Genomic DNA, 14,262 nt, shown 5'->3' on the forward strand with positions numbered 1-14,262 from the left:
ATTGTAGCAGCCATAACACAACACCTAGTGACCTCATCAAGTAGCAGCAGGGATGTGTTGTGTTGAGAGAGAGAGAGAGAGAGAGAGAGAGAGAGAGAGAGAGAGAGAGAGAGAGAGAGAGAGAGAGAGAGAGAGAGAGAGAGAATACCAATAATAATATAATCCAGTCTGTAATGCATTATGAAAACATTTACACATTTATACAGTCAGTTAAGAGAATAGATTATTTTTATTTAAAACTTTGTAACAGTCATTATACAATACTGTAGGCATTAAAACAGACGTAATATTAATATCCTCTGTGTTATTTCTTCATTCAGAAGAGCTTGCTGTGATTTGCCAACGTGAACTCAAATCTAATCTAAAGAAGAAGTTTCAATGTGTATTTGAGGGGATCGCTAAACAAGGAAACCCAACACTTCTCAATAAGATCTACACAGAGCTCTACATCACAGAGGGTGGAACAGGAGAGGTCAATAATGAACATGAGCTGAGACAGATTGAGACAACAACCAGGAAACAAGCAAGACCAGAGACTGCAATCAAATGTAACGACATCTTCAAACCCTTAACTGGACAAGACAAACTTATCAGAACTGTGCTGACAAAGGGAGTCGCTGGCATTGGAAAAACAGTCTCTGTGCAGAAGTTCATTCTGGACTGGGCTGAAGGAAAAGCAAATCAGGATGTCCAATTTGTATTTTCATTCCCTTTTCGGGAGCTGAATTTGATGAACAGGGATAAACACACTTTGATCGAACTTCTCAATCACTTCTCAAAGGAAACCAAAGAATCAAGAATCTCCAACTACGACAAGTACAACGTTTTGTTCATCTTTGATGGTCTGGATGAGTGCCGACTGCCCCTAGACTTCCAGAAGAACAAGATCTGTTGTGACGTTACAGAGTCAACCTCAGTGGATGTTCTGCTGACAAATCTCATCAAGGGAAATCTGCTTCCCTCTGCTCTCCTCTGGATAACTACCCGACCTGCAGCAGCCAATAAGATCCCTTCAGGGTGTGTTGACCAGGTGACAGAGGTACGAGGGTTCAATGACCCACAGAAGGAGGAGTACTTCAGGAAGAGATTCAGTGATGAGGATCTGGCCAACATAATCATCTCACACATAAAAACATCAAGGAGCCTCCACATCATGTGCCACATTCCAGTCTTCTGTTGGATTTCTGCAACAGTCCTTGAACCCATGTTGAAACATAAGAGAGAAGAGATGCCCAAGACTCTGACTGAGATGTACTCACACCTTGTGGAGTTTCATACCAAACAGAAGAATGAAAAGTATCTCGGGAAAGAAGAGACAGGTCCACACTGGAATAAAGAGAGCATTCTGTCACTGGGAAAACTGGCTTTTCAACAGCTTGTTGACGGCAATCAGATTTTCTATGAAAAAGACCTGAAAAAGGCTGGCATTGATGTCACTGAAGCCTCAGTGTACTCAGGATTGTGCACACAGCTCTTTAAAGAGGAATGTGTGCTGTACCAGGACAAGGTGTACTGCTTCGTGCATCTGAGCATTCAGGAGTTTCTGGCTGCTGTATATGTGTTCCTCTCATTCATCAACAACAATGAGAATCTAATGGATGAATCTCAATCAACGTCCAGGAACTTTTCTGTGAGGTTCAGACACAAGCGTAAAGTTACTGTCTACAAGAGTGCTGTGGATAAAGCCTTACAAAGTGAGAGAGGAAACCTGGACCTTTTCCTCCGCTTCCTTCTGGGCCTCTCACTGGAGTCCAATCAGAAGCACTTACGAGGTCTACTGACAAAGACAAGAAGCAGCTCACAGAGCCATGAAGAAACAGTCAAGTACATCAAGGAGAAGATCAGGGAGAATCCCTCTCCAGAGAGGTGCATCAATCTGTTCCACTGTCTGAATGAACTGAATGACCATTCTCTAGTGGAGGAGATCCAAAGCTACCTGAGATCAGGAAGTCTCTCAGAAGAAGAACTGTCACCTGCACAGTGGTCAGCTCTGGTCTTTGTGTTGCTTACTTCAGAAAAGGAGCTGGATGTGTTTGACCTGAAGAAATACTCCAGATCAGAGGAAGGTCTTCTGAGGCTGCTGCCAGTGGTCAAAGCCTCCAGAGCTGCTCTGTGAGTACATAAAATGACATTTAAGTACTAATCATCAGGAAGAAATATTAGGTTTAGAGTAAAATATGTATTATAATATGTCTATAATATTATATTGAAAAACATATTGAATAAATGCATTGATTTTCACATTAGTATAACAATATGACCATGCAATTCTAGGAGACGGAAGATGAATCTATATGTTGTTTGAGAGAATAAACCAAATGCATCTGCCATTGTCCTTCTACACTACTGGTGTTAAATTAACAGTGTGTTTGTGAAATCATGATGATCTCTTTGTCAGGCTGTCAGGCTGTGGACTCACAGAGGAAGGCTGTGCTTCTCTGGTCTCAGCTCTGATGTCAAACCCCTCACACCTGAGAGAGCTGGATCTGAGTAACAATGTCCTGAAGGATTCAGGAGTGAAGCTGCTCTCTGCTGGACTGGGGAATCCCCACTGTAAACTGGAGACTCTGAGGTCAGTATTCCTGTAGTTGGTCAACAAGTGATAACTGTTCACCAGATCCACATGTGTTTACCAGGCACACATAGTCCACACCATATGTGTTTGGACAGTGAAGCTTACAGTTTTACATTTGCGCTATGCTCCAGCATTTTGGATTTGAGATGAAATGTTTCATATTAGGCAACAATACAGAATGTCACTGTTTATTTGATGTTAATGGTGAGAGGTTAGCATGTTTTGTTGTAGCCTCTGTAACATTCTCACTCATTATTATTCATGACTCATTCATGATATTGCTCAATCTTGGCATCATCAGGATTACTTTAGTAGTGTTTAGAAACATGTTATCTATTCACTTAGACAGAAAATGACTCAACACCAAAGAATAGCAGTGTGGTTTTAATATGATTTGACTCTTTGCAGGCTGTCAGGCTGTCTAGTCACAGAGGAAGGCTGTGCTTCTCTGGTCTCAGCTCTGAAGTCAAACCCCTCACACCTGAGAGAGCTGGATCTGAGTAACAATGACCTGAAGGATTCAGGAGTGAAGCTGGTCTCTGCTGGACTGGGGAATCCCCACTGTAAACTGGAGACTCTGAGGTCAGTATTCCTGTATCACTCAATGAACACACACCCTGGACACACACACACACACACACACACTGGACATACACACACACTGGACACACACACACACACACAAAGATTCATTTAGTAGTGTTTAGAAATATGTTATCTACTGTTAATAATGATACATTCATTCATTTATATACAGTACCAGTCAAAAGTTTGGACACACCTACTCATTCAATGTTTTTTCTTTATTTTTAAAATTTTTTACATTGTAAAATAATAGTGAAGACATCAAAACTATGAAATAACACATATGGAATTATGTAGTAACCAAAAAAGTGTTAAACAAATGAAAATATATTTGATATTTGAAATACTTCAAATAGCCACCCTTTGTCTTGATGACAGCTTTGCACACTCTTGTCATTCTCTCAACCAGCTTCACCTGGAATGCTTTTCCAACAGTCTTGAAGGAGTTCCCACATATGCTGAGCACTTGTTGGCTGCTTTTCCTTCACTCTGCCGTCCGACTCATCCCAAACCATATCAATAGGGTTGAGGTCGGGGGATTGTGGAGGCCAGGTCATCTGATGCAGCACTCAATCACTCTCCTTCTTGGTCAAATAGAGGTGTGTTGAGTTAACATTGTCCTGTTAAAAAACAAATGATAGTCCCACTAAGCTTAAACCAGATGGGATGGCGTACAGCTGCAGAATGCTGTGGTAGCCATGCTGGTTAAGTGTGGTTAAATTCTAAATAAATCACAGACAGTGTCACCAGCAAAGCACCCCCACACCATAACACCTCCTCCTCCATGCTTTACGGTGGGAAATACACATGAGGAGATCATCCGTTCACCCACACCGCTTCTCACAAAGACACAGCGGTTGGAACCAACAATCTCAAATTTGGACTTTAGACCAAAGGACAAATGTTCACTGGTGTATTGTCCATTGCTCATGTTTCTTGGCTCAAGCAGGTCTCTTCTTCTTATTGGTGTCCTTTTGTAGTGATTTCTTTACAGCAATTCGACCATGAAGGCCTGATTCACACAGTCCCCTCTGAACAGTTGATGTTGAGATGTGTCTGTGACTTGAACTCTGTGAAGCATTTATTTGGGCTGCAATTTCTGAGGCTGGTAACTCTAATGAACTTATCCTCTGCAGCAGAAGAAACTTTCAAAGTTCTTGAAATGTTCCGTATTGACTGACCTTCATGTCTTAAAGTAATGATGGACTGTCGTTTCTCTTTGCTTATTTGATGTCAGGTGTCAGTGTGCAGCGGTAGGACGGAGTCAGGCGCAGGACACAGAACTGAGTAAATAACGAACTTTACTCTGAAAAACAACAAATCTAATTTCCACGCAGGGAAACATAACAGCTCACAGCAGTATACAAAACCAAACAAAGAACAATCACGCACAAAACCATGAGGGAAGCAGAGGGTTAAATAGGGAAATAGTCATAATTCGATGGAAACCAGGTGTGTACAATCAAGACAAAACCAATAGAAAAATAAACGTAGATCGGTGGCAGCTAGAAAGCCGGTGACGACGACCGCCGATAGCCGCCCGCATATGCGGTAGGTAGCTTAGTGGTTAAGAGCGTTGCTCCAGTAACCGAAAGGTTGCTGGTTCTAATCCCCAAGCCAACTAGGTCAAAATCTGTTGATGTGCACTTGAGCAAGGCACTTAATCCTAATTGCTCCTGTAAGTCGCTCTGTATAAGAGCGTCTGCTAAATGACAAAAAAAAAAGAAAAAAAAAGAAGAGGCACCAACTTCGGCGGGAATCGTGACATTTCCTTTGGCGGTCCTCATGAGAGCCAGTTTCATCATAGCGCTTGATGTTTTTTGCGACTGCACTTGAAGAAACTTTCAAAGTTGTTGAAATGTTCCGTATTGACTGGCCGTCATGTCTTAAAGTAATGATGGACTGTCATTTCTCTTTGCTTATTTGAGCTGTTCTTGCCATAATATGGACTTGGTCTTTTACCAAATAGGGCTATCTTCTGTATAACCCCCTACCTTGTCACAACACAACTGATTGGCTCAAACACATTAAGAAGGAAAGAAATTCCACAAATTAACTTTTAAGAAGGCACACCTGTTAATTGAAATGCATTCCAGGTGACTACCTCATGAAGCTGGTTGAGAGAATGCCAAGAGTGTGCAAAGCTGTCATTAAGGCAAAGGGTGGCTATTTGAAGAATCTCAAATATAAAATATAGTTGGATTAATTTAACACTTTTTTGGTTACTACATGATTCCATATGTGTTATTTCATAGTTTTGATGTCTTCACTATTATTCTACAATGTAAAAAATAGTAAAAATAAAGAAAAACCCTTGAATGTGTAGGTGTGTCCAAACTTTTGACTGGTACTGTATATATACATATATGAATAGATATGGCAGGTTTCAGGACACTGATGTATCTGAAATTGTTGAAAGAATATATTTTCACCACCAAAGAATAGCAGTGTGATTTTAATATGATTTTACTTTTGCAGGCTGTCATGCTGTCTAGTCACAGAGGAAGGCTGTGCTTCTCTGGTCTCAGCTCTGGAGTCAAACCCCTCACACCTGAGAGAGCTGGATCTGAGTAACAATGACCTGAAGGATTCAGGAGTGAAGCTGCTCTCTGCTGGACTGGGGAATCCCCACTGTAAACTGGAGACTCTGAGGTCAGTATTCCTGTAGTTGGTCAACAAGTGATAACTGCTCACCAGATCCACATGTGTTTACCAGGCACACATAGTCCACACCATATGTGTTTGGACAGTGAAGCTTACAGTTTAAAATTTGGTGCTATGCTCCAGCAATTTGGATTTGAGATAGAATGTTTCATATTAGGCAACAGTATATAATGTCACCTTTTATTTGAGGATATTTTCATACATATCTGTGTTACTGTTTAGAAATGAAAGCACTTTATGTGTCTAGTTCTCCCATTTGAAAAAGTCGTAATAATTTGGACATTTTAACTTATATTGTATTAAAGTAGTCATAAGTTTAGTATTTGGTCCCATATTCCTTACCTGCAGTGATTACATCAAGCTTGTGATTCTACAAACTTGTTGAATGCATTTGCAGTTTGTTTTGGTTGTGTTTTGGATGATGTTTTTCCCAATAGAAACTGAATGGTGAATAATGTCCTGTCATTTTGGAGTCACTTCACTTGTATTGTCAGTAAGAATAGAAGATGTTTCTGAACACTTCTACATTCATGTGGATGCTACCATGATTATGAATAGTCATGAATGAATCATGAATGATGATGAATGAGAAAGTTACAGAGGCACAAAGATCATACCCCCACTGTTATTGGTAATGGTGAGAGGTTAGCATGTTTTGTTGTAGCCTCTGTAACTTTCGCACTCATTATTGTTCATGATTCATTCATGATTTTCTTAATCATGGCATCATCAGGATTCATTTAGTAATGTTTAGAAACATGTTATCTACTCACTTAGACAGACGATTAATCCAGTCATCATCCACCATTCAGTTACTATCGGGCAAAACATAACCAAAAACACTACCAAAACAAACTGCAAATGCAACCAACGAGTTTGGGACCACATACTAAACTTTAATAAACTATAAGTGAATTTGTCAACATACTTATGACTTCTTCAAATAGGGGGACTAGATACATAAAGTGCTTTCATTTCTAAACGGTGAAACAGATATGTATGAAAATACCCTCAAATTAAAGGTGACATTATATACTGTCACCTCATATGAAACATTTGATCTCAAATCCTAAATGTATAGAGCCACATTTAAAATGTTATCTTCACTGTCAAAATAGATATGGTGTGGACTGTTTACTCAATACAATCTAAATCTGATACCTCACTGTCTGTCTTTTGACTGATACTGCTTTTTAAACTGGTCTGGTCAGTCTACTCAAATATTCATACTATACATTTTTCTCTCTACACACAATATTATGATTTTTTCTAATAATGATATATATATGGCAGGTTTCAGGACACTGGTATAAATGAAAATGTTGAAAAAATATACTGCCACTATTTTCACCACCAAAGAATTGCAGTGTGGTTTTAATATGATTCTTTGCAGGCTGTCAGGCTGTCTAGTCACAGAGGAAGGCTGTGCTTCTCTGGTCTCAGCTCTGAAGTCAAACCCCTCACACCTGAGAGAGCTGGATCTGAGTAACAATGACCTGAACGATTCAGGAGTGAAGTTGCTCTCTGCTGGACTGGGGAAACCCCACTGTAAACTGGAGACTCTGAGGTCAGTATTCCTGTAGTTGGTCAACAAGTGATAACTGTTCACCAGATCCACATGTGTTTACCAGGCACACATAGTCCACACCATATGTGTTTGGACAGTGAAGCTTACAGTTTTAAATGTGGTGCTATGCTCCAGCAATTTGGATTTGAGATAGAATGTTTCATATGAGGTGACAGTATATAATGTCACCTTTTATTTGAGGGTATTTTCATACATATCTGTGTTACTGTTTAGAAATGAAATCACTTTATGTATCTATTTCTCCCATTTGAAAAAGTTGTAATAATTTGGACATATTCACTTATATTGTTTTAAAGTAGTCATAAGTTTAGTATTTGGTCCCATATTCCTTACCTGCAGTGATTACATCAAGCTTGTGATTCTGCAAACTTGTTGAATACATTTGCAGTTTGTCTTGGTTGTGTTTTGGATGATGTTTTTCCCAATAGAAACTGAATGGTGAATAATGTCCTGTCATTTTGGAGTCACTTCACTTCTATTGTCAGTAAGAATAGAAGATGTTTCTGAACACTTCTACATTCATGTGGATGCTACCATGATTATGAATAATCATGAATGAATCGTGAATGATGATGAATGAGAAAGTTACAGAGGAACAAGGATCATACCCCCTCTGTTATTGGTAATGGTGAGAGGTTAGCATGTTTTGTTGTAGCCTCTGTAACTCTCTCACTCATTATTATTCATGATTCATTCATGATTTTTCTTAATCATGGCATCATCAGGATTAATTTAGTAGTGTTTAGAAACATGTTATCTACTCACTTAGACAGAAAATTACTCCAGTCATCATCCACCATTCAGTTACTATCGGGCAAAACATAACCCAAAACACAACCAAAACAAACTGCAAATGCAACCAACGAGTTTGGGACCAAATACTAAACTTTTGACTACTTTAATGCATTATAAGTGAATTGGTCAGAATACTTATGACTTCTTCAAATAGGGGGACTAGATACATAAAGTGCTTTCATTTCTAAACGGTGAAACAGATATGTATTAAAATACCCTCAAATAAAAGGTGACATTATATACTGTCACTTCATATGAAACATTTGATCTAAAATCCAAAATTCTGGAGTAAATACATAAATTAAATCTAAATCTGATACCTCACTGTCTGTCTTTTGACTGATACTGCTTTTTAAAATGGTCTGGTCAGTCTACTCAAATATTTGTACAATACATGTTTCTATCTACAAGCAATAATTTGATAATTTCAAATAATGATACATTAATTTATGAATAGATATGTCAGGTTTCAGGACACTGATATATCTGAATATGTTGAAAAAATATATTGCCACTATTTTCACCACCAAAGAATAGCAGTGTGGTTTTAATATGATTTGACTCTTTGCAGGCTGTCAGGCTGTCTAGTCACAGAGGAAGGCTGTGCTTCTCTGGTCTCAGCTCTGAGGTCAAACCCCTCACACCTGAGAGAGCTGGACCTGAGCTACAATCACCCAGGAGACTCAGGAGTCAGACTGCTCTCTGCTGGACTGGAGGATCCACACTGCAGACTGGAGAAACTCAAGTATGTAGAGGGTTTATGTCAATGTTCATATCAGACATGTTGGAGTTATCAGGCTAGTTAAGACAAACATTCTGACCACCACTTGGACTAAGTTATATAAAGACTGTGTGTGTGTGTGTGTGTGTGTGTGTGTGTGTGTGTCTAGTGTGGATACACGCACACACACTGGACACACACACTGGACCCACACACACAAACACACACACACACACACACTGGACACACACAAACACTGGACGCACACAAACACACATACTAGACGCACAAACAGACACGTACACTGGACACACTCACACACAAACACACGCTGTACACACAAACACACACACACACAAACACACACACACACACACACACACACACACATAGAAACGTACACTGGACACACACACACACACACACACACACACACACACTGGACACACACACACACAAACACACACACTGGACACACACACGCACACACACACACACACTGGAAACACACAGACACACTGAACACACACACACACACACATATACTCACACACTGGACACATACACACTAGACACACACACACATACACACACTCACTGGACACACACACACACACACTGAAAACACACACACACTGGACACACACACTAGACACACACACAGAGAAACTTACCCTGGACACAAACACACACACACACACACACACACACACACACACACAAACACACACTGGACACACACACACACACACTGGACACACACGCTACACACACACATACACACACACACACACACACCAGACACACACACACACACACACACACACACACACACACACACATAGAAACGTACACTGGACACACACACACACACACACACACACACACTGGACACACACACACTGGACACACACACACTGGACACACACACACACTGGACACACACACGCACACACACACACACACTGGAAACACAGAGACACACTGAACACACACACACACACACATATACTCACACACTGGACACATACACACTAGACACACACACACATACACACACTCACTGGACACACACACACACACTGAACACACACACACACTGGACACACACACTAGACACACACACAGAGAAACTTACCCTGGACACAAACACACACACACACACACACACACACACACACACACACACACACACACTGGACACACACACACACACACTGGACACACACGCTACACACACACATACACACACACACACACACACACACACACACACACACACCAGACACACACACATACACACACGCACACACACACATAGACACGTACACTGGACACACACACACACACACTGGACACACACACACACACACACACACTGGACACACACACACACAAACACACACACACACACTGGAAACACACACAGACACACTGAACACACACACACACACATACACTCAAACACTGGACACATACACACACACACACACACACACTGGACACAAACACACACACAGGACACAAACACACACAATAGACACACTAGATATACACAAACACATTGGACACACACACTAGACACACACACACACTAGACACACACACACACACACACACACACACTCACGCACACACTAGAAACACACACACACTAGACACACACACTGGACACACACACACACTGGATACACACACACACTGGACAGACACACACACTGGACACACACACACACACACTGGACACACACACACACAAGTTACACACACTGGACACACACACTGGACAAGCATTCTTACCACAGCTTGGACAAAGTTATATAATGACTGTGTGTGTGTGTGTGTGTGTCCAATGTGTGTGTGTGTGAGTTCAGGTGTATCCCTCAATGACTGTCTGTTCTTCTGCTTGCCGCTACAGTGTGGAACATGGTGGAGAGAACACAATGAAACCTGGACTTAGAAAATGTGAGTGTTGACTGCTGTGAAGAATATGACTATGAATAAGTCTTTAATTCAAGTGAAGTCAAAGTCAAAGACCACCATCATTACTTACTTGGTCATATTAAATATCAGCTGTAGTTCTACAGAAGCACAAATCAGGGACACCAAAGTTTACTAAGAGTTGCTTTGACAATGTGTGTGTGTGTGTGTGTGTGTGTTTGTGTTTGTTCAGGATGTGTGTGTGTGTGTGTGTGTGTGTGTGTGTGTGTGTGTGTGTAATTAATGGGAATAAGTGTTTTTTATATTACCATACAGTATAACATATGATCATTGAACAAATCTCAAGTTACCTTAACTTCTCCTTTTGATACCTAGAAACATCTACATTAAATGAATTAGTGAAAAGTGAGTTAACATTCTAATGTGAATGATGATGATTTCTAATATTGTGTCTGGTTTCATCCATCAGATGTCTGTGATCTCACACTGGACCCAAACACAGTAAACAGACTCCTCTCTCTGTCTGAGGAGAACAGAAAGGTGACATGGAGGGGAGAGGAGCAGCCGTATCCTGATCACCCAGAGATATTTGAGATCTGGCCTCAGGTGCTGTGTAGAGAGGGTCTGACTGGGCGCTGTTACTGGGAGGTAGAGTGGAGTGGGAGAGAGGCTGTCATAGGAGTGGCATATAAAGGAATCAGCAGGAGAGGAAGGGGTGATGACTGTATGATTGGACACAATGACAAGTCCTGGAGTCTGGTCTGCTCTGACAACCATTACTATGCCTGGCACAATGATAACCCCACTGCCATAGACGTCCCCTCCTCCAGCCCCCACAGAGTAGGAGTGTATCTGGACTGGCCAGCCGGCACTCTGTCCTTCTACAGAGTCTCCTCTGACACACTGACCCACCTGAACACATTCCACTCCACATTCACTGAGCCCCTCTATCCAGGGTTTAGGGTTGATGATGTTGACTCCTCAGTGTCCCTGTAAATAATAACCATGGTAACACTGACACACACACACACACACACACACACACACTGGACACACTGGGAACACACACACACAAACACATTAAACACACACACACACACACACTGTACACACACACACACTGTACACACAAACACACACTGAACACACACACTGGACACACACAAACACACACACACACACACACACACTGGACATACACACGCACACTGGATACACACACACTGGACACACACACACACACACACACACACACACACACACACACACACTGGGCACACACACACACACTGGATACACAAACTGGACACACACACACACTGGACACACACACACACTGGACACACACACACACATACTGGACACACACACTGACACACACTGGACACACAAACACACTTGATACACACACACTGTACACACACACCCACACACACACACACACACACACAGGACACACATACATTGATCACACACACACTGGAAACACACTGGACAAACACACCCACACACTGGACACTGGACACACACACTCTGGACACACACACACACTGTACACACACACACTGAACACACACACTGGACACACACACACACACAGAGGACACACACACACTGGACACACACACTGGTCACACACACACACACACACACTGGACAAACACACACACACATACACACAGGACACACACACACACTGGACACACACACACACACACACACACACACACTGGACACACACACTGGATACACAAACACAATGGACACACACACACTGATCACACACACACACACACACACACTGGACACACACACTCACACACACTGGACACACACACACACACACACACAGGAAACACACACAGGACACACACACACTGGACACACACACACACACCTGACACACACACACACACAGGACACACACACACACTGGACACACACACACACTCACACACACTGGACACACACAGGACACACACACACACTGGACACACACACACACACACACACTGGACACACACACACACACACACACTGGACACACACAAACACACACACACACTGGACACACACACATACGCTGGACACACACACACACCCACACTGGACCCACACACATACACACTGGACACACACACACTGGACACACACAAACACAGACACACACTGGACACACACATACTGGACACACACACATACGCTGGACACACACACTGGACACACACACACCTGACACACACACACACTGGACACACACACACACAGGACTCACACACACTGGACACACACACTCACACACACTGGACACACACACACAGACACTGGACACACACACACACACACACTGGACACACACACTCACACACACTGGACACACACACAGACACTGGACACACACACATACACACTTACACACACACTCACACACATTGGACACACACACACAGACACTGGACACACACACATACACGCTTACACATACACACTGGACACACGCACTCACACACACTGGACACACACACAGACACTGGACACACACACACTTACACACACACTCACACACACTGGACACACACACATACGCTGGACACACACACACTGGACACACACACACACACACACTCACACTGGACACACACACACACATACACACAGGACACACACACCTGACACACACACACAGGACACACACACTGGACACACACACACACTGGACACACACACACATACACACCTGACACACACACACACACACTGGACACACACACACACACACACTGGACACACACAAACACTGGACACACACACACACACACTGGACACACACACACTGGACACACACACTGGACACACACACACACTTAACACACACACACTGGACACACACACACTAAACATACACGCTAGATACACACACACACTGAACACACACACGCTGAACACACACACTGAACACACACACACACACTGGACACACACACACTGGACACACACACACACACATACACACACTGGACACACACACACACACACACACACACACTGGACACACACATACTGGGGACACACACACACTGAACACACACACACACACTGAACACACACACACACACTGGACACACACACTGGATACACAAACACAATGGACACACACACACTGGACACACACTCACTAAACATACAAGCTGGATACACAAACACACACTGAACACACACACACGCTGAACACACACACACACACACACTGATCACACACACACACACACACTGGACACACACACACACACTGGACACACACACACACTGAACACACACACACACACACACACTGGACACACACACCGGATACACAAACACAATGGACACACACACACTGGACACACACTCACT

The 14,262-nt window shown here is 42.5% G+C and overlaps 1 protein-coding gene across 1 annotated transcript; it reads left to right on the forward strand.

The window, feature by feature from the left end:
• Window positions 1-298: 298 nt before the first annotated feature.
• Window positions 299-12,147, forward strand: LOC311141086 (NLR family CARD domain-containing protein 3-like; the record flags this gene model as incomplete). The annotated part of the gene is made up of 7 exons (XM_084176360.1): window positions 299-2,112; window positions 2,984-3,143; window positions 4,050-4,063; window positions 5,639-5,812; window positions 8,779-8,947; window positions 10,857-10,893; window positions 11,339-12,147. Coding segments are annotated over 7 exons (2,895 nt in total), but the record flags the coding sequence as incomplete, so codon positions are not given.
• Window positions 12,148-14,262: the final 2,115 nt, after the last annotated feature.

The sequence above is a fragment of the Coregonus lavaretus genome, assembly GCF_964263955.1.
Source record: "Coregonus lavaretus genome assembly, chromosome: 2".
In the NCBI taxonomy this organism is placed as follows: domain Eukaryota; kingdom Metazoa; phylum Chordata; class Actinopteri; order Salmoniformes; family Salmonidae; genus Coregonus; species Coregonus lavaretus.